The sequence below is a fragment of the Arachis ipaensis genome, chromosome B8 (genome assembly GCF_059453495.1).
Source record: "Arachis ipaensis isolate K30076 ecotype BB chromosome B8, ASM5945349v1, whole genome shotgun sequence".
NCBI classification, from domain to species: Eukaryota; Viridiplantae; Streptophyta; class Magnoliopsida; order Fabales; family Fabaceae; genus Arachis; species Arachis ipaensis.
In genome coordinates, this window is record NC_142443.1 from 15,237,221 (window position 1) to 15,263,202 (window position 25,982).

At 38.3% G+C, this 25,982-nt stretch overlaps 1 protein-coding gene and 5 pseudogenes across 1 annotated transcript; 2 read left to right on the forward strand and 4 right to left on the reverse strand.

Moving 5' to 3' along the window:
- Positions 1 to 260: 260 nt before the first annotated feature.
- LOC148547287 (uncharacterized) lies at positions 261 to 978 on the reverse strand (annotated as a pseudogene).
- Positions 979 to 1,422: 444 nt separating this feature from the next.
- Positions 1,423 to 6,003, reverse strand: LOC148547288 (uncharacterized; annotated as a pseudogene).
- Positions 6,004 to 8,316: 2,313 nt separating this feature from the next.
- Positions 8,317 to 20,924, forward strand: LOC107613882 (UDP-glycosyltransferase 73C6 pseudogene; annotated as a pseudogene).
- Positions 17,359 to 17,964, reverse strand: LOC148547289 (uncharacterized). The gene is made up of 2 exons (XM_088497188.1): positions 17,875 to 17,964; positions 17,359 to 17,799 (listed from the first exon to the last, which is right to left on the reverse strand). Exons 1-2 carry the CDS (start codon positions 17,962 to 17,964, stop codon positions 17,359 to 17,361), a joined length of 531 nt encoding a protein of 176 aa, XP_088353314.1.
- A 1,019-nt stretch (positions 20,925 to 21,943) lies between the features above and the next one.
- Positions 21,944 to 22,642, forward strand: LOC107610544 (UDP-glycosyltransferase 73C12 pseudogene; annotated as a pseudogene).
- A 514-nt stretch (positions 22,643 to 23,156) lies between these two features.
- On the reverse strand, positions 23,157 to 24,773 carry LOC107610545 (uncharacterized; annotated as a pseudogene).
- Positions 24,774 to 25,982: the final 1,209 nt, after the last annotated feature.

Below are 25,982 nucleotides of genomic sequence, written 5' to 3' on the forward strand. Positions count from 1 at the left end.
ATATCTACTGTAAAAAAAATAGAGACAACATACTTTTTCAGAATATTAGTATACTTCTGCATAAGCTTATTCAGCTTTTGCCGTCCCTTCTTCAACTTTCCAATTGATGAATAACTCTTACTATCATCCCTTCTTTTCCAAAGTTAGGCTTGTATGTATTATGTAATGTGAGCTTTCATTTTCAACCTTTGTTATGTGTCCAACCATTTGGATTAAGACAACCACATTGGAAAAGAAGACGAGGGTGGATTGAGTTGTCTTCACGTCCTAAAGTACTTTGTCTGCCCCACCGCCTCTCGATTCATCACCACTTCAATTATAGTTGAGTGCTCTATGATGATTTTATTACCACAACTATCACCAACACTTAGATTGTGATCATTATAATCATATTCATATTCTTTATCATTTTCATCCAATGATATCCCATATTTTTTGAAGAATTCATCTAAAGTCATAGCTGGGATAAGAGACTTGATCTTGTGTTCTTCTTTTTCGTTGGCATCTTCTTCATTCGATTTCTTCGTTGGCATCTTATCAGTCGGCTTCTTGCTTTGGCCATCACCGTCATTGGTATTCATCTTGGCCTTATCATCTTCCACCTTTGATTTCTTCATTGGCCCCCTTCTTCCTAGTCAGCTTCTTCCCACTTTGACCCTCATGTTCATTGGCTTTTATCTTGACTAGATGATTTTCTTCGTTGAATTTCTTTGTTGGCATCTTGATTTGACCCTCACCTTCATTGATCACCTTGTCTTTGTTGTTTGTTATCTTCTTGGTTGGCATTTTTCTTTGACCTTCATCGTCAACTCTTGTCACCTTCTTTGTTGACATCTTCCCCTTTCCCTTGTTTTATCTTATCTTTGCTACTATCCCCACATGTAGCTAATACATGTCCCCTTTTGATTTGAAATTGTTTTAGCAATGCATAAGTACTCGTGAATTGAATTTTTCTGAATTCTTTACTAGACTCCTCATCTTTAAGGGATTTCTTTGTAACTCTATTTGTGATAGGGTCCTTAACTTTTTTCTTTTGGAATTTCCTTCATTGTACATCCTGTATCAAAAAAAGACAGGTCAAATAAAGCATCGACATAATTCAATTGCAAAAAAAGAGATCAAAGAGAGTATCAACATAATTCAATTACAACAAGAGAGGTCAAAATAAAGCATCAACATAATTTCAATTGCAAAATGAGAGAAAATAAAGGATCAACATATTTCAATTACAACAAAAGAGGTCAAAATAAAGCATCAACATAATTCAATTGCAAAAAGAGAGGAAAATAAAGGATCAACATATTTCAATTACAACAAGAGAGGGCAATTGCAAAAAAGGACGACAAGTAAAGCATCAACATAATTCAATTGCAAAAAAAGAGGACAAATAAAGCATCAACATAATCCAAGACCTTGTAGTCACTAAATTTCAGCATCATTGTCAAATTCATCCGACTCTATTTCTTTTTCTTTAGGTTTGATCTTCTTCGGTGTCACATCAACAATAGTAGGTCCCACACCCTGTCTAACCAAGTCTACCTCACCAATATCACTTAAGGGTATTGGATTATCGCATATTCATGTGGCTCTCTTATGTTAGGGTCAAATTGTAATTAGACACCAATGTTAAACAAGTCTCTTGCAACCGTTTTCATCACATAATGCTTTTGGAAAATATATAGATCTTTCACATAAAAGCACTGGTGTGCTTGGCTTGCCAACACAAATGGTTCATCTTGGTAGCATCTTTTGTTGAAATGAACATATGTCAAACCATAATTATCTTTCTCAGCCATAAACCACTCACACTTAAATAACACAATTTTAAATTGGCTATAATAGTATAACTCAACAATATCCATGATTCTACCATAATATCTTATATTGGCCTTGATTGGTTTTTTGTTCTTAACACTAGCAAAGCTTGTAGTTTCAGCCACCACAGTGACACCACTATTTTGTATTTTTCGCATCACTTCTCACCGCTTAGTTTAAATCTGTACCCATTGACGACATAAGCAAAAAATGATTTTGCAACTTTATTTGGAGCCTTAGACAACTGGCGTATCCAACCGGGAACATCATCCTTCACAACACGTCTTGTAAACCATTCTATAAAGTCTTCATTCTTATCTTTAACAACATTCCATTTTCACTTCCGCTTGTTTTGCTGTTGTTGCTCACCATGTTCTCTACAAGGGATGTGTATTATTATGTAATGCTACCAAAATTAGTCTAAGGAATAGAACAAATGAAAAGTGAAAAGTTACCTCATGTAAGGCTCTACATTAACGCAATTGTTCAACACATATGCATTTGCTTGAAGGAGTGACTTCTCATCCAAAATAATTAGTTGTCCTTTTTTTCCACCCAATGGACTTCCCTTGTTTATGAACAAATTTGAATCAGGATCTTTGGTTGAAGTGCCTTCATTATTATTCTGAGATACTCTATTGAATCTTGTTTTCACTCCCTCATGCAAATCTTGAACAAAAAGTTAAACACTCTTCAGCCAAATAACCCTCTACAATTGATCCTTCTAGACGACTTCTATTACAAACATACTTTTTTAGTGTGCACATGTATCTCTCAATCGGATACATCCATCAAAACTGGATGGGACCACCTAACCTTACTTCATTAGCTAAATGAATAGGCAAATGAACCATTATATAAAAAAAGATAGGGGAAAAATCCTCTTTAACTGGCACAAAGTCGCTATAATCTCTGACTCTAAACCATTAATCTCTTCTAAAGAGATTTTCTTTTGACATAGCCAATGAAAAATGGAACATAAGTGAACTAGAGGAACAACAACATGATCTGGAAGAATGCTCTTGATTGGTATTTGCAACAGGTAATGTAATATGAAGTGAGCATCATGAGTCTTGTAACCGTAAAGTTTTCTCTCTTCTTGTTGTACACAACAAGAAATGTTTGAAGCAGTTCCATTAGGCAATTTTGTTTTCTTCAAAACACCACAACAAATGGATTTCTCCCCTTTTGTCATGGAGAAGCATGCTCTAGCAAGTTTAGTTCTTTTGCCATCCTTCGTATTTATTGGGTGAAGATTCTTTCGAATGTCCATATCCTTAAGATTATTACGAGCCTTTGCATGATCATTTGTCTTTCCAAGAATATCCAATAAGGCGCCAACTATACTGTCGACTATGTTTTTTTTATATGCATTACATCAAGGTTGTGCCTGATCACATAATACTGCTAATATGGTAACTAAAAAAAGATTGATCTTTTTTTTCATTGGCCTTTACTTTTGCTTTGCGTCTTCCCAAAAGCATTATCTACTGACTTTAGCATATCTAGAACCTCTTCACCTATTAACATTTGTGGTGGATCCCTAAATTCTATTTTTCCATTAAAAGATCTCTTGTTAGACCTCCAAGCATGATCACCTAGCAAAAACCTCTTATGGTCCATGTAAACTGTCTTTTGGCTATGTTTCAAATAACAAAAAGAAGTGTCATGGTTACAACAAGGGCAAGCCAACTTTCCTTTGGTACTCCAACCGGACAACATCGCATACGCTGGGAAATCATTGATTGTCCAAAGAAGTGAAATATGCATTTGAAAAGTTTCATTTTTAAAAGAATCATATGTATCTATCCCTGACATTCATAGCTCCTTCAGCTCTTCGATCAATGGTCGCAAAAAAACATCAATATTATTTTCTGGTGAACAAGGTCCAGGTATGAGCAAAGAGAGCATGCAATATTCTGACTTCATGGACATCCAAGGAGAAAAGTTGTACACCATTAAAACAACTGGTCATGTGCTATGTGACACGTTCATAGTTCGAAAAGGATTAAAACTGTCACTTGCCAAACCAAGCCTCAAGTTGCGAAGTTCTTTTGAAAAGTTTGGGTACTGATTGTCCAAGTTCTTCCATGCTTGGCCATCAGCAGGGTGCCTTATGCAACTGTCTTTCAAACGCTATTCATCATGTCACCTCAACGCCTCTGCTGTGTTTGGGCAACCTTATGAAGGATACTAAGTTCTAGACAGTTCGATGGACTGGTGACAATGATCGTAATGTGTTTGAGGTATAGACACATTCAAAGAAGGTTGGTGTGCATCTTAAAAGGCAAACTTGTACTTGCAATGTGTGGCAACTGACAGGTAGTAATTAAATATTGTATTTGACTTATATGTATTTAAGATATGCATTCTGCTGCACGTATGTCAATGCCACTTAATCATCTGTAGGAATACCATGTGTTCATGCATTGGCAGCTATTCAAGAGAGGTGTGACAGGCCAGAACCATATGTGCACCATTGGCTAAAGATGGATGCATTTAGAGCAACATATGAGCATGTCATCAAACCTGTCAACTCAGAAGAGTATTAAGTAAAGACTGGACTACTATCTCCAGAGCCACCTAGTATTAGAAGGCCTACAGGCCACCCCACGAAGAAAAAAAGGAAGGCGGACCCAGTTGAGGACGTGCGTGATGGAACAAAGGGATGAAGAACATTCAAGCTTACTTGTCAAAAATGTGGTGAAGTTGGTCACAATGCAAAACACATGCAAAGGACCACTAAAGCCTAAACCCCCACCAAAGAATAAGGGTAAGAAAAAGGGTAGTGGAAGTAGATCCACCACTGCACTACGGTCAAAGGAGGAAGTACAAGTAACCCTGCCCCTCAACTACAACCACAGGTACTATTCTAAATTGGATTAAATTTGATGAATTATATGCCATTTATGTATTTACTTGTCTTGTCAATTCATGTGGCGTCAAGAGCACATTACTAACTCATCTAACCAAGTTGCAGCAACAACAAGTTTTAGGCCTCCAAGACTCGAACAACAAATTTTGAGACCTCATGCAGCTCCAGTCACTACTCCAACACCTCATGCGACACTTGTTCCAGCTCCAAGACCTTCACCCCCATCTACTCTAACTCCTCGATCTACAGGCCATCTGCACCTGCACTTAGGTCACTCCATCTGAATCAGATACCAAGAGTCTCTTCAGAAGCAATTGCTGCTACAAACTTTGAAACTGCTGCCAAAATATTCAAGTTCATGCCTACACCAGGACTCAAGCTTCAAAAGAAGAAATGATACTGCTATGTGATCTTATGCTGACCGTAGTTATTTTGTTTAGTTTTTTTAGACCATTTGGTAACCTATTGTGGTTATGTAGTGCAGCTATGCAACTTTAAGATAGACTTTTGGAATGTATCTTTGATGCTAGAAGCAGATATAAACTGGCTAAAAGTAAGTTTTTGGTTGGAATATTCGAAAACGTTGATGCTTGGTTTCAATTATGTGAAATTATGGTTATTCACTATTTTGATAATTATGAGTGCTTTGATTTTTATTAAATCAGGTTCTTGGAGCATTATTTTGTGAATGCACATGATTATAATATTGGACAAAGGAAGTTTCATTAAACAATTCTGACATACTACATATTAGCAATTACACTTTGATCACTTATCCAACTACAAGATATCTTTCCATTATAAGAACCTAATTCTATTCCTTTTTTACATACATCCTTCCTACAAAAAGACAAATAAAAAAAACCTAGTATAAAACAAATACACTTCTGCATTGACTGCTATGCTCCCTCCTTTTACTTGCATTTTTAGTCTTCTTCTCCAATTCATCTGCCAAATCTGTCAACTTTTTCACCCTCTCTTCCAGTACAACATTATACTGGCTACCTTGTATTTCATAGGAAAAAATCTTGTCAAACCATATAAAGAATTCACAGTGTGAAATATTTTCCTATATTAAAGGGTAAAATGCAAAAAATCAGAGTAAATCCATGAACAAAATTTTGCAATCCATAAGAAGGTAAGCATACCCTATATTTCTTACCCTGTAATAAGAACACCCAAAGAAAGGTCTTCTTGGATTCTTCTCTTTCCAGACTCCGCAACAATGGCATAGGCTCCGCAGTGGCATCTTGGATTCTCTCCTCTTGCAATTCCATATTTATCGCCACTTGAAGCACTGCTAGTGCTACCATCTCCGCCACCTCTAGCTCATCGACGATAAGAGCTTGTTCAATTCCCTCCACTTGCCATGGTTTCACGTTTTCAGAGTAACGAAGATGGTGATGACCTCCAGACCATTGTTTCAGGTTTTAAGGCATCATACAATAATGTTTTTGTTGTTGTCTTTTTAGGGATCAATTTGTCTTCAATCTAACGGGTCACTTAATGTCTGACTCACCTTAACGTGACATGTTGGACTCCATCGTTAGGATTTTACGGAGTAAACTAATAGAAGGACTAAAGTGACGGACGTCTATAAACATTGGGAACTAATTGTGTAATTAAATTTTGTTGGAGACTAAAACGTCCACTTCAAAATTCGTTGGGGACCAATTTGAATAAATACTCTAGATTTTTTAAACTTAACTAAGTATTTATTATCATAATTAAAAATTAATTATTTTCTAAACTCAACCATTTGATTATTTGAATATAGTATCATATTTTTTTCCTTTCTTTTAAAAAAAATTGAGATGTGAGTTTAATCTCTATGCGTGGCTAATGTAATAGTTTTTTACCTTTTATTTTAGTATGTTTAATTTTTTTTCTTTGTATGTTTGGAATCCAAGAACCAAGAATTAACTTGTCTATTCATCTATTTTTATATTTACTTATAAAAAATAAAAATTTTAACAAACAACTTATATATGTGTGGCCGGCCGTCTTCCCCCAACTGGTTTTTTTTTTTTTGGACTTTGGGCTAAGCCCAATAACCCAAACCTGACTCTAAGAGCCACTCAATACCCACTCCCTAACCCAACTGGTTAAATTCAACAACGATAATGAATTTCTCAGGATAGGAGGGATGGATATACATGGACTCATGGAGACAGACTGAAACGTTCAAATAAGTAATTGGACAGGTTGTCAAATCCAATGGGAAATCTCTTGCACTTTGTGCATTCAGATATACATACGTACATAATTTCATCGGATCCAAAGACACATGATGTTGATTGTAAAGAGATTTTCGGAGACACAACACAATAATATATGAATCAATTATGGACATACATTAAGTCATTAAAATAGAATATATTAAAATATATATTAAAAATAAATTAAATTATATATATTTATATAAAAAAATTAAAATTAGTAATTTTTTAATATTTTTGTTATTATTTAGCAAGTACAAATATTAAATTATATTTAATAAATAAATTTTATTAATTTATGTGTGTAAACTCTAAAAAATATAGATACAAATTGTATTGATTTATATGTATAAAATTTTGATAAATATAAATGCAAACTATATGTTTTTTGTGTGCAAAATCCTGTAAATATGAGTTCAAATTATTATTGACTAAGTACTAGCAAAAAATAATAATATTTGCTAGTTATATAACATTATTTTATTTATATAAAAGTAGGGACGGACATAGGGGGAGAGTGGAGGCAACGACCCCACTAGCTTTTTTTTTTTTAAATTAATAGTAATAAGTTATTAAGTATGATTTAATTTTTTAAAAAATTTATTTAGAATTTAGTTTAGTATAAATAAAAGTCCAGTCTAATTCAAATATTAATGATTTGTAATATCTAAAAAGTAAATAACAATATTAAAAAAATCTGAAAAAGATATTATTACTAATATTTTTAATTAAATAAAATTTTTCAAATCCGATAAAATAGATTCTTTTTCTTTGTGTGACCGTCCTTCTTGATTCATTTGATAGTAATTCTCTCTGATTCACCTGCTACAACTGAGAGATTTTTTCAGTTATAAATATTGTGAAATAACTTAGAAACAAAATGAAAGATAAAATTTTTGTTAATTGTCTTTTAATTATATTGAAAAGAAAATTACTGAAAAATTTGCCACAAAAAGAATCCACCCCTTCGTTAGTAAAAAATACACACATATTTTTTATACTTTAAAATATATTCTCTATCGTTATATTTTTTATAATATATTTTACATTATATAATTTTTTGCATAATTTTTTAATATTATATATGTTATTGACGCTATGATAATATTTCTGAATCTATCCCTATATACAAGTACATCATAATAATAACTTATTTTAGTGTGCAGATAATATATTTATATATGAATTGATGATTATACTATTTTTTAATTTTTTAATAATATAAAGGATATTTTATTTTATATTTTATCAAATAATTTTATTAAAAATAAAAAATATATAATATTTTTTAGATTGCCTATGTAGACATTTACGTCATCAAAACCGAAATGTAGTTTATAAAGCTAGAGTCCAAGTAAAATTATTCAATACACTAAACCTAAATTATCCATTTTCAAGGAAACAAAAATGGCTCCCCAAACACCACAGCTCCATTTGTTCTGTTTCCATTAATGGCACAAGGCCACTTGATTCCGATGATGGACTTAGCAAAGTTATTACTTCAGCACAATAACAATATTATTGTCACGATTATCACAACCCCGCAAAACGCAGCAAGATTCACATCAACCTTCGCTCGCTACATTCATTCCGGTTACCAGATTCGACAAATCCAGCTTCAGTTTCCATATCAAGAAACCGGCTTGCCAGAAGGATGTGAGAATCTTGACATGCTTCATTCACTTGGCAATGCTTTCAATTTTTTCAACGCAGCAAGTCTTCTAAGGGAACCGGTGGAAAAGATCTTCGAAGAGTTGTCGCCGCCGGCATGCTGCATAGTCTCCAATATGAATCTACCGTACACGATCCACGTCGCTAAGAAATTCAAGATTCCAAGGGTTTCTTTTGCTGGAGTTAGTTGCTTCTGTTTAATGTGTTATGATGCTTTGTGTACCTCACCGATATTCTCGGCCAAATCTTCCAATATCTTCGGCAAACAAACCATACAACCGAGAATAAACCCATTAATTCAAATCATACCGAGATCCTTGTGTAACAGAATTTCGAAATCAAATCCTACTAACAACAGCACCGAGCATTACTCGAGGTCCAACCTATTTAACCAGACGAGCTTAACTCGCCAAAACAGGATATACAGGGCAATCACCACCTACTCATCACTTCCCAGTTTCATTTTCTTAACGTTATTACTTTTAAGTTTGTTATTCTCGTAATTGACTTGAGCGTCGGAGTCCTTTTTGCAGGGTCCACGCCGAGGTCAAAGGTTCGCAGGAGAACGCTTCCGAATCCTCTCACTGTTGTGACGCCGACCATACTTCGGAAGCATACTCTGGACGGAACAATTGGCGCCCACCGTGGGGCCCGATTTTTTCTTCATTTTCAAGTGTAACCCCATACACCTTGTGCTCTTTCTTATTTTTTCAGGAACTGAAGCATGACGGATCAATCGGGCACCCATCAGCATGCCGGTCCCGACCTTGTGGCAGCAAACGCGACATTACTCGCAGAAAATCAGCGAATGGCTGAGCTATTAGCCACCTTGCAGAATAAAGGTGAAAGGAAAAATATCAACAAAGAAGTAAACACTGATCAGCAAGACGAACACCAATCAGAGTCCAATGCCAAAACGGAGGAGAAAACCCCGAAGACCGGGAGGCGGCGAGCTAACCCCTTTTCTGAAGAAATTATGAGCTTTAAGATGCCTCAAAATTTTACGCTCCCTATGACGCTGGTACCTTATAAAGGGATCGGAGATCCTAAGATTCATGTTACTAAATTTGAGTCTATGATGTTCCTCAATAGTGACTCCGATCTCATATTATGCCGTTCTTTTCCTACTTTTTTGGATGGTGCTGCGCTGTTATGGTTTTCTAATTTGCCTGCAGGTTCAATAACGAGTTTCGACGACTTTTCCAAGCTCTTTATTAATCAGTTCACGGCCTCCAAGATTTACGTACGAGACTCAAACTATCTCAGTACTATCAAACAAGGAACGCACGAGAGCCTGAAGGACTATATGACTCGCTTCACGACGGCGGCTATGGAGATCCCTAACCTTAATCCAGAAGTCCAACTGCACGCCATAAAGAGTGGTTTGCGCCCAGGGAAATTCCAAGAAGCAATAGCAGTAGCAAAGCCAAAGACATTGGAGGAGTTTCGAGAAAAAGCGACTGGGCAAATCGAAATAGAAGAATTACGAGAAAATCGGAGGAGTGAAAGGCAGCCGAACAAAAGGGACGAGGATAGGCCAACTGCCAAAGACACTAAGAAGCCCTTCAGGCTAACACCTAAATATGACTCGTACACCAGATTCAATGCCAGGAGAGAAGACATCATCAAGGAGATACTACATAACAAACTGATAAAGCCACCGAGCAGAGCCGGCTCATACCAAGACCAACGTTATGTGGACAAATCCAAACGCTGCGCCTTTCATCAGAAGTTCGGCCACACCACTGATGAATGTGTAGTCGCAAAGGACCTCTTGGAAAGACTAGCAAGACAAGGGCACCTAGACAAGTACATCAGTAGCAAAACAAGGGGGACCTCCGACGACCCTAGCGATCGACGCCAAGAGCGAGCTTCGCACACCTTGGATAAAGCCAGAGCCCAACCCCCACCGACCAGGGGAATCATCAATTGCATCTCTGGGGATTCGCAAGCGGAGGTGAAACCAGTTCAGCGCGAAAGCGACGATACAGGGATATGCTAACACTCCAGCGAACGGCCGATGTATCGACAGCCAAACCGAGAATACCTAACATATATTTCAAACAGTCAGACTGTCAAACCAACTCAGATAATCTGAACGACCCCGTAATGATCTCCATTCAAGCAGGGGACCTCCTAGTGAAGAAAGCCCTCCTCGACCCCGGCAGTAGTGCCGACGTCCTTTTTTATTCAACTTTCAAAAAGATGAAGCTCAGCGAACGAACCCTGCTACCCTCTACGGGGGAGCTGATCGGATTTTCAGGGGAGCGCGTGTCAATTCTCGGTAGCATTTGGCTAAAGACGACCTTAGGCGAACATCCCATGAGCAAAACCAAGGACGTGCAGTTCCTCGTAGTCGATTGCATTAGCCCATACAATATTATTTTGGGTAGACCTTTTCTAAATTCTTTTGGTGCCATTGTTTCCACGCTTCATTTATGTGTCAAATTCCAGGTACAAGAGGACCAAATAGCCACCATACATTCCGACCACATTGAAGCTCGCAGGTGTTACAATGAAAGCTTGAAAATCAGAACAGATATCTGGCAAAGACCTAGGCCAACCCAAAGCACATACAACGTCGCTAACATATCAGGCATTGCCGAGCTCGATCCACGAGGAGATCTCCATGACAAGCCAGCACCAATAGACGAGCTTGAAAAGGTACAATTGGATAACAATGTTAACCACTACACTCACATCAGCTCTTCTCTCCTTTCAGGAACAAAACAAAAGATAACAAGCCTACTTCGGCGAAATGCCGATCTCTTTGCCTGGACACCAACAGATATGCCTGACATTGACCCGAACCTCATATGCCACAAATTGCAAATTTATCCAAGGGCACAACCTGTCTCCCAAAAGAAACGAAACATGGGAGACGAGAAGCGCGCAGCATGTCTCGAGGAAACCCAGAAGCTCCTCTGAGAAGGATTCATAGAAGAGCTCCGATTCACAACGTGGCTATTAGGGGTGTTCGCGGTGCGGTTTGGTTCGGTTTTTAAGAGAAAAGCCATCCGATCCGATCGTCTAATTAAAGTGCGGTTCGGTTTGGTTCGATTTTTTTGTCAAGGTCATCCGAACCAAACCAAACCAATTAAAATCGGTTTGGTTTGGTTCAGTTTGTTCGGTTTTTTCAATCAAATAAAAAAAAATTCTACCATACTATTATGCAAAGTCATAACATTGAAATCGACAAACCGAAATAACACTTTTCTTATTGTATCGAAGTTTATATCATCTCTCTTAAAAAGAGGACCAACAATATTTCCAAAATTTCACAAATTTGGATAACACATATATAACTAGTTACATACTTAATGCTAAACTCTATACCAACAGCAGTGTTTAAATCCGAACCCAACCCATTAAAATTTGTACCATCTCTTGAAGAGAAGATTGAAAAAGGATGATGATGATCACTATGGAGAAGGGACAGATGCTGATAAAATTTCTTAAAAGAGATTAGAAATAGGTCTTGGGGCTGCTTCTCCTGAGCTCATTAGCTCATCCATGGCACGGTGAGGGTTTGTCTTGTGCTTCTCACATAGCTTTGGCAAATACACTCCTGTAAGGAAATAATATACATTCAATATCTTATCTCAAAAAAGCAAAAACGAGTTCAAGTAAGGAAGACTAAAAGCAGGGAAGGCATATATGATTGCTTACTAGTTGCCATGATTGAGAATAACAGAGATCTTTAACCCAAATAAGCAGATTGAAGATCTGCAGTGAAAGAATGCGAGTTAGGAAAACAATATAAAGCATCCATGTTCTGTATATTAAAATTATGCTCAAATTGATACATAACAAACTTCAAATACTCAATATGTGGGATACATATCCCCAACTTAGCTTCTACCTAATCATGCATAATCAAGCCATATAGTTTGGACGGTTTAGCATTGGATTTCAGGATGTACCAATTTGGTCGAAATAACAATAATTTTGAGACAGGTAGTAGTATTGAGCAAGTGGAACTACTTTCCATCAAATTAGAACAGAAAAATGAAACAAACATATTCACCATGAAATTTTCTTTATTTTAAAAATCCACAGGTTTCTTAACTTAGAATATGAAAAAAATTTCCAGTTTCCCACTGCATATTTTATCAACTTCAATGTTGAAACATTGAAGAACACCTCCAGCTACTCTTAGCATTAGCAATTACCAAGTTATCAACATTCAACAATAAATCAATAACCAGCATCCAGCAATAAACTGAAAAATAAATCTATAACCAGCAATCCAGCAATACCAAATTATCAACAATAAACTGAACAATACACTGATCTCAATACATTGAACAATAATTCAATAACCAGTAATACCAAATTACCAACAATAAACTAAACAATAATATGAACAATAAAATGAACAATAAACACTTAAACAGCAACCAGCAAGGCAGCAAGGCAGCAACAAAACCAACAATAAAATGAACCACTAAACAGCAACCAGCAAGGCAGCAAGCATGACATTTCCAATATAATGAACCAATAAACAACAACAAAATGAACCACTAAACAGCAATAAAATGAACCATTAATCAGCAACCAGCAAGGCAGCAAGCAGGACATTTCCAATATAATGAACCATTAAACAACAATAAAATGAACCACTAAACAGCAACCACCAAGGCAGTAAGCAAGACATTTCCAATATATTGAACCATTAAACAACAATAAAATGAACCATTAAAAGCAAGCCAGCAACAGCAAGTAGCAACTAGCAACAAATCAACAATGCATTTGTCTGTAAGTATTAACGTGGAAAAAAAGGCTATAAATCAACAAAACTTAGCAACAAATCAACAGATCAACAGCAAGTAGCAACAAATCAACACTAATGAGAAAATCCAAATAGCAGATATAAATGATAAAAGGCTATAAAAGCAGGACATTTCCAATATATGAACAGAATTACCAGTAAACAACAAATGGTAAACATTACCTGAATCGGTGGCTCAAGCTCCATATTGACTTGGGAGGAAGGCTGAGTGGGAGACTGGGAGGTGCTGGGTTGAACTGATGATCGTTCGTGGCCAGAACCCAGAAACGCTGCTGGGTGGTGGTGTCTCAACAGCGACGGCGTGGTGCTTTGCTGCCGTGTCGAGTCAGTGGGTGGTGGCGTGCTTGCCTGATGTGCGACGGGAGCAAGGCTTCGTGTTGGACTGTTTCTCTGCTCTGTCCGCGTCTTCGCGAAGAGGAAGGCTTCATCTTGGCCTGATGTGCGACGGGCCGAAGTCTTCGCGGTGGTGGGTGCCGCAGGCACGGGTGCGCAGGTCAGCAGGTGTGGAGATTTGGAGAAGAGAGAGCGATGGGAATTTGGGGGTTAGGGTTAGACGCTCACACACTAGCGCACAGTTACGTTTGGGGGGTGGGGGTCTGGTGGGGGGTAGGGTTAGTAATGTTTAGGGTTTTTTCCTAACCGGTTCGGTTCGGTTCGGTTAGGGTTTTCAAAGTCAAAACCGAAAACCGAACCGAACCGCACAAAAAACAGCAAAACAAATTTTTTTCGGTGTTTTCGATTTTTTATTATTTCGGTTTTCGGTTTTTTCGGTTCGGTCCGTCAATTTAGTTCGGTCCGGATCGGTTTTGAACACCCCTAGTGGCTATCAAACGTGGTTATGGTAAGAAAGGCCTCAGGTAAGTGGCGAATGTGCGTAGATTTCACTAACTTGAACAAAGCATACCCCAAGAATGCCTATCCACTCCCATGCATAGATAAATTGGTAGATAATGCATCAGGATATAATGTTTTAAGTTTTTTAGACGCATATTTTGGCTACAATCAGATATTAATGCATCCAAAAGATAAGGATAAGACAGCTTTCATAACTGAACTGGAAAATTACTGTTATACTGTTATGCCTTTTGGCCTTAAGAATGCAGGGGCTACCTACCAACGCTTCATGGACAAAGTCTTCAACAAACAAATAGGGAAAAATCTGGAGGTATATGTTGACGACATGGTCGTAAAGTCAACAAGAGCACACCCATGATGCCGACCTAGAAAAAGTGTTCGGTCAGTTAAGGAAACACAACATGCGACTCAACCCGGAGAAGTGCGCCTTTGGAGTTAAGGGGGGAAAGTTCTTAGGCTTCATGCTGACATCAAGAGGCATCGAGGCAAATCCCGAAAAATGTGAAGCGATCATTAACATGAGACATCCCCAAACAGTAAAGGAGGTCCAGAGACTAAATGGAAGGCTGGCCGCATTTTCTCGATTCCTACCAAGTGTATCAACACATTCTCAGCATTTTTTCAACATACTAAAAAGGCAAACAAAGTTTAACTGGAATACGGAGTGTGAAACAGCTTTTCAGAAATTGAAGGCCATAATCTCGTCCCCGCCGATCTTACAGAAGCTGAACCCCGAAAAGCCACTACTGTTATACTTGTCAGTATCTCCAAAGGCTATCAGTTCAGTACTCGCCATGGAGATAAAGGATAAGCAGGAACCAGTCTACTTCGTTAGTAAAACATTGCAAAATGCCGAACTCAGATATCCACCGATGGAGAAACTAGCGTATGCACTGATACTTACAGCAAGAAGATTAAGGCATTACTTCCAAAGCAATAAAGTCATCGTTAGAACAAATCAGCCCTTGCGACAGATTCTTACCCGACCCGAGGTCTCAGGAAGACTCACCAAATGGTCGATAGAATTATCTGAATTTGACATAACATACGAGCCGAGGACGACAGTAAGGGCACAATTCTTGGCAGATTTTGTAGCCGAGTTAACAGACCAAGCAGATCATGAACACACATGGGAGCTCTACGTAGATGGGGCTTCAAACTCAGAAGGATCGGGGGCAGGAGTATACTTAACAGACAAATCCGACCTCCAAGAAAAACAGTCAATCAAATTCTCATTTCAAACAAGTAACAACCAAGCCGGGTACGAAGCCCTACTCGCCAGCCTTCGACTTGCACAATCCCTAAACATAACACACCTACAGGTATATTGCGACTCATAGCTGGTGGTACAGCAGGTGACCGGGAATTTTCAGGTAAAGGACCAATTGTTAGAAAAATATCACACACTGGTAAGAGAACTCATACCTCACTTCACTTCCATACAAATCACACATATAGCTCGAGAACAAAACACCCGAGCAGATGCTTTATCAAAACTAGCAACAACTAGGAAGAGTATGCATGATTCTGTTATATCTCAGCTAACCCTCGCTGAACCGAGCTTTGGCAAAAGAATATTTTCTATCTCACAGGAACAAGACTGGCGAACACCATACAAGCAATACCTACAAACTGGAACCATACCAACAACCATCAAGGATGAACGAGCATTTAAAAGGCGAGCAACATCTTTCACATTGATAGGAACCGATTTATACAAGAGAGGCTTCTCCCAACCACTACTAAGATGTCTAAGCACAGATGAAGCTAAGATTGCCATGGATGAAACCCACGAAGGAGTATGCGGTAACCACATTGGAGGAATAAGCCTGGCATCTAAGGTCGCCAGAGCGGGCTACTATTGGCCAACAATGAAGAGTGATTGCATTGAAAAGGTAAGAAGATGCGACAGCTGCCAAAAGCACGCACCATCAATACACAACCTAGCCGAGAACCTACATACCTCGGAGGTAAGCTGGCCGTTTTATAAATGGGGGCTTGATATTCTCGGCCCATTCCCCAAAGCTCCCGGATAGGTAAAATATTTACTTGTAGCAATTGATTATTTTTCGAAATGGATAGAAGCCACACCTCTAGCAAAAATAGGGGCTGAAAAAGTCCGAGCTTTTCTTTGGAAAAACATCATTTGTCGTTTCGGCATACCACATGCCATTATAACTGACAATGGTCAGCAGTTTACCGATCAAAGCCTGGTAGAATTTTTGCAGGGTTTCAAAATTAAGCATCATTTTTCATCAGTGGAACACCCGCAAACAAACGGACTCGCCGAGGCAGCTAACAAGGTAATTCTTATGGCACTCAAGAAAAAACTCGGCGAAGCTAAAGGAGAGTGGGCAGAGTTGATCCCAGAAATACTGTGGAGTTACAACACAACGAAACAAACAACCACCAAGGAGACCCCCTACCGACTCGTTTACGGCGCCGACGCAATGATCCCAGTCGAAATCGCCCTAACATCAGCAAGAGCAAAAGAAACCTCGGCACCAAACAATGATGACGTCAGACAAATAGAACTGGATACAATAGAGGAAGACAGATACAAGGCCGAGATAAGACACAAGGCAATGCAAAACATAATAAGAAGGAAATACAACAAAATGGTCAAATCCAGGTCTTTCGCAGAGGAGGACCTCGTCTTAAGACGAACAGAGGAGGCAAGGAAACCACAAGCACACGAAAAGCTCGCCGCAACATGGGAAGGTCCTTACAGAATAACAAAAGTCCTCGGCAACGGAGCATACAAACTTTAAACATTACAAGGAAATGACATCCCTGGAATATGGAATGTATCATCTCTTAGATCCTACTTATCATAAGAAGATATGGACATGGGGAGACACTCTTTTTCCTACGCACAAGGTTTTTCCAAAAAACAAGGGTTTTTCTTGGAGAGGTTTTAATGAGGTCCCCCACCCCATATCAGTCATGTACTCAACAGAAATAATCAAATATACACTTCTAGCCAGAATATCTAATTATCATAACCACTACACCAATAGTGTCAAATACTGAGATAATGTGCGCACATCTACAATCAAAACATCAAACTCCCTATATGGGTACAAAATATCTAAGTCCAATTAAACAAAATAAATTACCAAAGCAGTCCTCTAATCTGCTCCCTTCTCCACTGATTCACTTTCACCCTGATTCTCAGGCAGGGTACCATCATCCATGAGGCGACCATTGCTTACAATTTTTGTTACATCAAGCAAACTCACATCAGCATCCAGAGCGACAACACCAATCTGAGCTACAGCCCGATCAAAGCCAAGAGTAAAGGCAGTCAAAACTTCCTCTTCAAGCTCGGCAACTCTTGCCTTCAATCCCACCAGCTCGGCAACATTTGCCTCCAAGTCACCCTTCAACTTAACAACTTCAGTTTCAGAAGCCTTCTTCACATTCTTTACCTCAGCCCTTAATTTCTCAATCTTTGAATCCCTCTCCTGCAATGATTCCTTAAGCTTCTTCACAGCAGCCACATTATCTGCATCTAAGATAGCGTCCAATTCAGAGGTGCGCCCAATCGATAGCAAACGAGCACCCATGACCTAAAATAACAAAGGTCGTCAATCAATACTCAAATCAAGTAAAACAAAAGAACTAACACCACAAGTAAAGCAAACCTGCAGATAACGTGCGACTCCTATCTTCCCAGCATCATGAATCGTCTTCACATCAGCATCAACCTGGGCAAACTCATCAGCTACTGCCATGAACGAAAACGAAGCCGACCATATAGAGTTACTCGGCCCATCCCTATAACCATGAAGGACAAGTTGACTCTAGTAGGCAGACTCAATCTCCTATGCCGTAAAGACAACATTATCCTCCTTCACCCCAGTCAGATCCACCACCTTTGAAGGTCCCCCACCTCTTTTCCTCTTAAGAGGAATCTCCTGACCAACAGAACCCCCACCCTCTTTTCCCACATTTGTTGAAGATTCTTCTTTTTCCTTCTTCTTAGCCTTAGAAACGAAAGCCTTCAAATTAGCAGTAGTTAAAGTTGAAGCCTTTTCACCTAGCAAAAACAACCAACAAAATCAGATAACTCCTGAAAATATTAACACGAGAAAACCAACAAAAGGCATACCTAGATATTCATCTAAAGCCTCCCTATTCCCCTCGAGCCTCAGCAAGGCCTGAATAGACAAAAGCTCGGAGGACGACATAGTAGACATAAGAAAACCGATAAGATAATCCTCACTCTTCACCCTATCCTCGCACTCTAAAACCTGTCGAGGATCAGGAGACCAGAAAATCGGAAACCTCTCTTCCATCATAGCATCAAGATAAAAAGGATAACACTCCTCACAAATCTGAACCTTCACAAAAAACTCTTTGAAATCCTTAAAAGAGGACTTGTACAGGCTGAAGATAGCTCGTCCAGGGTGACTACTTAAGTTCACCCAGCCACCCTTCCAAACACCCTTCGCTTGAAATAGCGAAAAGAACACCCCAAGGGAAGGATAACAATCCAGATACTCCACAAGACACTCAAAGGCACGAACAAAAGCCCACGAATTAAGGTGAAGCTGCGTGGGAGCATAATTTAACAGAGATAACACACCACATTCAAAATCAGTAAAGGGAAAGCGAACACCCAATTCCGTCAACAAGCAAGTATACATGTAAAAGTACGCCCAGTCACCCCTTTTCTCACACACCCTATCACTTTTCTCGCAAGGCAAGAACCTAACCCTCAAACTGTCTCCACCCGTGACCTACCTCGCATTGTTCAATTGCGACAGCATATCAAAACTACTAAACACTGAAGCCCGTGACTTAACGTCGCTATCAACCCAGCCATAAGGGTCATTTTCATCCACATCAACTCCCTTCTTACCCATGCAAACTAACTACAAACAGTAACGAAAAAGACAAATGAAAAATGAAAGAAAGTTACCTTTCTTACTCATCTTGCTACTCAAAAACAAAAACCAAACTCGCAGAAGCCTAACGGATAAGGGGACAAGGAGTTACTTCGACACATTACTCCACGTAACCCTCCCACTTCCCCATTAATCACAACTGGCGTCTCCCCACTTCCCGCCTACGAAAAAAAAAAACACAAACACCAACAACACACAAAAACAAAACATAGTTTGCGCAAAGCCCAATTATCTAGGCCCAAAGCAGCTTAGCAAGAGAAACACGTTAAGCTTGGGGCTACCCAGGCAATACATCCACATTAAAACTCCAAAAACAAACAGGCCGAAGATATAGAAAAGCTCAACATGTTCCTCATGCCGAGCTTGGGGGCTGTGTACCTCACCGATATCCTCGGCCAAATCTTCCAATATCTTCGACAAACAAACCATACAACCGAGAATAAACCCATTAATTCAAATCATACCGAGATCCTTGTGTAACAGAATTTCGAAATCAAATCCTACTAACAACAGCACCGAGCATTACTCGAGGTCCAACCTATTTAACCAGACGAGCTTAACTCGCCAAAACAGGATATACAGGGCAATCACCACCTACTCATCACTTCCCAGTTTCATTTTCTTAACGTTATTGCTTTTAAGTTTGTTATTCTCGTAATTGACTTGAGCGTCGGAGTCCTTTTTGCAGGGTCTACGCCGAGGTCAAAGGTTCGCAGGAGAACGCTTCCGAATCCTCTCACTGTCGTGACGCCGACCATACTTCGGAAGCATACTCTGGACGAAACACTTTGCATACAAGTAATGTGAGGAATAGTGTTGAGGATGAAATAGAGTACTTCGTTATACCGGATTTACCGGATGAAATTGAAGTCACTAAATCGCAGGTACCGACACAGGTGGACGAGAATTGGAGCAGGTTTAGTGAAGAGATTTATGCAGCTGAAAGTGGTTCTTTTGGAGTAATCATGAATTCGTTTCAAGAATTGGAGCTTGAGTATGAAAGAATGTACAAGACGGTTAAAAAAGATAAAGTGTGGTGTGTTGGTCCGGTGTCACTGATCAACAAGGATCAGTTGAAGAAGGTTCAAAGAGGAAATAATGTTTCAGTTGAAGAGTGGAAGCATCAAAATTGGCTTGATTCTCAAAAGCCAAAGAGTGTGATTTATGCATGCCTTGGAAGCTTAAGTAATGTAACTACAATTCAATTGATTAAGATTTGTTTAGCCTTAGAAGAATCTATAAGACCCTTCATTTGGGTAATTAGAGAAGGGAATCAATTAGAGGCGCTAGAAAAGTGGATTAAGGAAGATGGTTTTGAAGAAAGAATCAAAGGTAAGAGTCTTATAATTCGAGGTTGGGCTCCTCATCTACTAATACTGTCACATCCTTCAAGTGGAGGGTTCCTGACACACTGTGGCTGGAACTCTACTTTGAAAGCTATATGCACCGGCATGCCGATGCTGACGTGGCCGTTATTCGCAGACCAGTTTTTGAATGAAAAACTAGTTGTCAAAGTACTAAAAGTTGGAGTGATGGTTGGTGTGAAAAGTCCTACTACTTGGGGGAAGGAAGAGGAGGTTGGTGAACTGGCTAAGAAAGAGGATATTAAAATAGTAATAGAGGAGTTAATGGATGAGAATAATGGTGAATGTGAAGAAAAAAGAGAAATGATAAGAAAGTTAGCGGAAATAGCTAAAAGATCTGTAGAAGAAGGTGGATCTTCTCATAGTAACTTGACTGTATTTATCCAAGAAATTTTAAATAAAAAAATGGGAGGTATATGATAATATGATTTTCCAAACTAATGGCAAACAATGTAATTGCAAATGTGTGAGAGTTTTTAGTATGCTTAATTTTTGCTTTGTGTGTTTGGAATATCCAAATATTTGACTATAGGGTTCTTCAATGTATAATATGTGGTTTGCACTTGGAATCCAAGAATGATCTTGCTTATTAAATATTAATCCATTTTTATATGTAATTTAAAAATAATTAATGTGTAAAATAATTTATGTATGTAGTTAAAACGATAAATCCTATAATCTCAACTAATTATATTAAGCTCAAATCCTAAATAGTATTTGATTTGATCTTTGATCTGAAGATTATCAAAATTAGGTAATAAAATCATCATAGAGCACTCAACTATAATTGAAGTGGTGATGAATCGAGAGGCGGTGGAGCAGACAAAGTACTTTAGGACGTGAAGACAACTCAATCCGCCCTCGTCTTCTTTTCCAATGTGATTGTCTTAATCCAAATGGTTGGACACATTACAAAGGATGAAAATGAAAGCTCACATTACATAATACATACAAGCCTTATTTTGGGAAAGAAAGGATGACAGTATGAGTTATTCATCAATTAGAAAGTTGAAGAAGGGACGACAAAAGCTGAATAAGCTTATGCAGAAATATACTGATGTTATAAAAAAGTGTGTTATCTCTACTCTTTTTTTTTTTTTTTTTTTGCAGTAGATATGCCTTAATCCTCATCAAGATATAACTCTTGAAAAGGTTGATAGGTCTAATTCTTTCCTCAATCAGCTCATTGGAATACAAATAATAAACTCGCTGCTGCCACTTATTTCGACAAGCAATTGAAAAATGTTTAAGAGATTGTGTTTATCCCGGGCAAATTTGTTTATAAATAATATAAATAATATAAATAAAGTGTGGTGAATAATAAAGCAGACACACATACCAAGAAAGGAATGTTAGTTATAAATGTCACATAAGTAAACGAATTAAACCCACCCAAATTCAGTGAACTAAACCCAGTTAGGATATCCACCAAAACAAAAATGGATTCTATAACACCACATCTCCATTTCGTTGTGTTCCTATTAGTGGCACCGGGCCACATGATTCCAGTGATGGACATTGCAAAAAATACTGCTTCAGCAGAGTGTTGTTGTCACGGTAGTCACAACCCCACAAAATGCAGCAAGAATCACATAAACCCCAAACCTTTGCTCGTTAAAATGAATCCGGTTATCAGATTCGATTAATTTATCATCAATTTCCACATCAAGAGGCTGGTTTGCCAGAAGGGTGTGAGAATTTTGATATGTTACCTTCACTTGGCAATGCCATTAATTTGTTGAATGCGACAAGCATTTTTGTGGGAACTGGTGGAGAAGCTTTTCGAAGAGTTGGTGCCGCTGCCGAGCTGTATAGTTTCTGATACGTGTTTGCCATATACAATCCACATTGCCAACAAATTCAGCATTCCTGGGATTTTTTTACCGGAGTAAGTTGTTTCTGCCTCTTGTGTACTCAGTTTGCGCCCCAATGATGTGAGGGAAATCATAAAGGATGAATCAGAGGACTTTTTTGTGCTTGGTACATCAGACAAAATTGAAGTAACCAAACAACTGGCATTATCACCAAACAATGAGAAATGGAACAAGTTTAGTGAAGAAAAAAGAACTAACTACTCAATTGTGACTCAACAGGTAAAGTCTCCATCACTGCCGCCTCAACAAAAATGTTGTGGTTGAAAGAACTATATGCCACTTTTCCAATTCTTAGGTATCTGCAAGTTTATCTTTTAATAGTAAGAATGCTTTTTTGTATGTTGAAAATAATCTAATTAAAAGGCTTATGTAGGTAACTTCAGAAATCAACTTAGAAATTGAAAACATTTTCCAACTTAGAACTAACTAATCAATTGAAACAGCTAGTCCAATACCTAAGGCCCAAAGAAAAAGCATTTTCGAACCATGTAGGTCACTTCAGAAATCAACTTGGAAATTAAAACAACTGACCTTATTCCTTGCCATGCATCTAATGATCATTTCTAGAAAAGTTTGTGCCTCATTCTTTTTCTTTTATCTATAAGTGACAACATTAGAGAGGTTTTAGTTGTCTTCCCATTGTAAAATCAAGGGCTTCCCTATTCTGATAATCCACCTTTACAAAGATGATCGATTATGTTTTTGACATATGCATGATTTCCTCTATTGAAAAAATGATTGAAAAATCTTCTGTGCATTCTTCTACTCTTCCAGAGTTCTATAAACCATATATAAGTATTTTGTATGTGTACAAATTAAGACAAATATCATCATCAACAATTTGGTTTAATAGTATAATTGCCTTGCCAAGTTGCTGCCTGTCGTATAATGCGTGTAACAATATATTGTAAGTTTCAATATTTGGATCCAAATTCTTGGAACACATATATAGGAAAAGCTTTATGGCTTCATCAAATCTTTTATTCTTGTAATAACCACTAATCAAGATATTGTAACTCCAAACATTTGGAACAAAACTTCTTTCATAGATGAGACTTTTAAATAATGCAATTGCCTCATCAAGATGCTGGTTTTTGCACACGAAATCTAAAAGGATATTATAAGTGTTTACATCAGGGAATGGTTGACCGCAATAATGCATTTCATTAACAATCTCCCTTGCAGACGAGATTCTACCAGCTTTGCACAAGCTATCAACTAGAGAATTGTAAGTTACAATGTTTGGAACTATGTTCTTAAGAAACATATCTTTCCTCAAATTCATGGCCTCATCCACTCTGTTAATCTTGCAATAACCTTTAATCAAGATGTTATAACTCCAAACATCAAGCACAACCCCCCCCTTTCAATTACCATATCAAATAAGTTTCTTGCCTCATCAACTTTATTGTTCAAACAATATCCATTTATCAAAATTGTGTAAGTAATAATGTTTGGTTGCTGGCCCTTAGAATCATCACATCGCACAAATCGTGGGCTTGTAATAGCATCTCTTCTTTGCATAATGCATCAATTATTATGTTAAAGGTATACACATCTAGGCTGATGTCTTTAATAAAAATCTCATTCAGCAATAATCCAGCTTCTTTCCATTGGCTCACATGACAAAAACCATATATTATTGAAGTGTAAGTAACAATATCAGGGGAAATTCCTCGACCAAGCATATTAAAATATAAATCCAATGCATCATTCAAAAGTCCACCTTTGCACAAACCATCAACAACAATATTGTACATTACAAGATTCGCCTTAACAAACTGACCCTCCATTTTCCAAAGCCTTTGGAGAGCAACTCTTGTTTCTCCAGACTTACACAGCCCATTGATTAAGGTTTCATACATAACTTCATCAAACCAAAATCCTTTTGCAACTATTTTACCATAAATGTAGAGTGCATCCAAAATCTTACCATTAAGATACAACCCCTTCATTAGTGTAGTAAAAGTTACCGCACTTGGCTTAAAACCCTATACAAACTTGCTTATTACCAAGAGTGCAAAACCCATCTGACCTGCATGGCCATAACAATTGATCAAGATGTTCAAAGTAACACTAAATGGTAGAATGCCCTTTGACTCCATCTAGGTATAAAGATGAATAGTCGTGGCATAATACTTCATCTTTACAATCGTTCCCAAGATTTTGGTTAATTCCACAATCGATGGCTGCGGATGCATATCAACCTTGCAATTAAATAAAGCTACAACATCTTCAAGATTATCAAATTTGTAAGCGTCTCGTGATGGAAGCGGCTGTGAATGAAGAAGACATAGCCTTGTACGGTGGGCATATGGCATAAAAGTAAGTAAGTTCGATGATGGCAGAAGAAAGCGATGGAGTTTAGGGATGCATACTGCGTTGCAAACAACATGTCCTCTTAACATAAAAACTGATGATACTTCACGAAACACAATTCTCCACTCTATGATTATCAGTATTGCCTGAAACCGTTTAGCTACCTTAAGAATGAAGAAGACGACTTTAGATATTTAATATAATACAACTTTCCTATTCGTATTAAGAATGTTTTAGTGCAAAAAACTGGTTTCACTGAACTGAATTGAAACTGAACTGAAACTATTTTAAATAAACTAATTTTTTAAATAAAAAACTGAACTGAAACCATAGTTTTTATGAAAACCAGTTTATTAAAAACCAGTTTTTATGGTTTAGTTTAGTTTTAAACCAAATTAAAACTTGTTTTATTTAAACTCCAAAATTAGTTTTTACATACTCTTTCTCTCTCTCTCTCTCCCCTTTCTCTCTCTCTCCTCTTTCTCCCCCTCCTCTCTCCCTTCTCTCTCTTTCCCCTTTCTTCCTTCTCTCCCTTCTCTCTCTTTTTCTCTCTCTCTCTCTCTCTCTCTCTCTCTCTCTCTCTCTCTCTCCCTCTCCCTTCCTGTTTCTCTTCCTCTCTCTCTCCTCCTCCTCTCTCTCTCCCTCCCTCCTTTTCCTCTCTCTTCCCCTTTCTTTCTCTCTCTCTCTCTCCCCCTCCCATCTTTCTTCCTCTCTCTCTCTCTCTTTCTCTCTCTCTCTCTCTCTCTCTCTCTCTCTCTCTCCTTTTCCCCCTCTCCCTCTCTCCCTCTTCCTTCATCTCTCTCTCCCTTTTTCTTTCTCTCTCTCCTCTCCATCCTCTCGCTCTTTCTCTCCTTCCCCTCTTTCTTCCTCTGTCTCTCCTTTTCCTCTCGCTCTCTTTCCTTTTTCTCCCCTCTCCCTCGCTCCCCCTTCCTTCCCCCTTCTCTTTCTCTCTCTCCCCTTTTGTTTCTCTCTCTCCTCTCTCTCTCTCCCTCCCTTCTCTCTTCCTCTCTCTCTCTCTCTCCTTTTTCACTTTTCTCTTTTTCTCTCTCCTGTTCCTCTCTCTCCCCTTCCCTTCTTTCTCTTTCATTTTCTCTCTCTTTCTTCTCCATCCTCTCTCTCTTTCTCCTCTTTCTCCCCTTTATTTCTCTCTTTTCTCTTTCTCTCTCAGCCTTCTCTCACTCTATATCCCTCTTCTCTCTCTCTCCCTCTTTTTTCCAAAATAAGAGAGAAAAAGAGAGAGACAAGAGAAAAAAGGGGAGGAGGAGAGATAGGAAAAAGAGAGAGA

Excerpts from the sequence above, each read along its gene's own strand:
- LOC148547289 (XM_088497188.1), bottom strand. The coding sequence starts at position 17,964 with ATGGCAGTAGCTGATGAGTTTGCCCAGGTTGATGCTGATGTGAAGACG. Across the intron at positions 17,800-17,874 it reads GAGTCGCACGTTATCTGCAG|GTCATGGGTGCTCGTTTGCT; the intron begins GTTTGCTTTACT and ends TTGTTATTTTAG.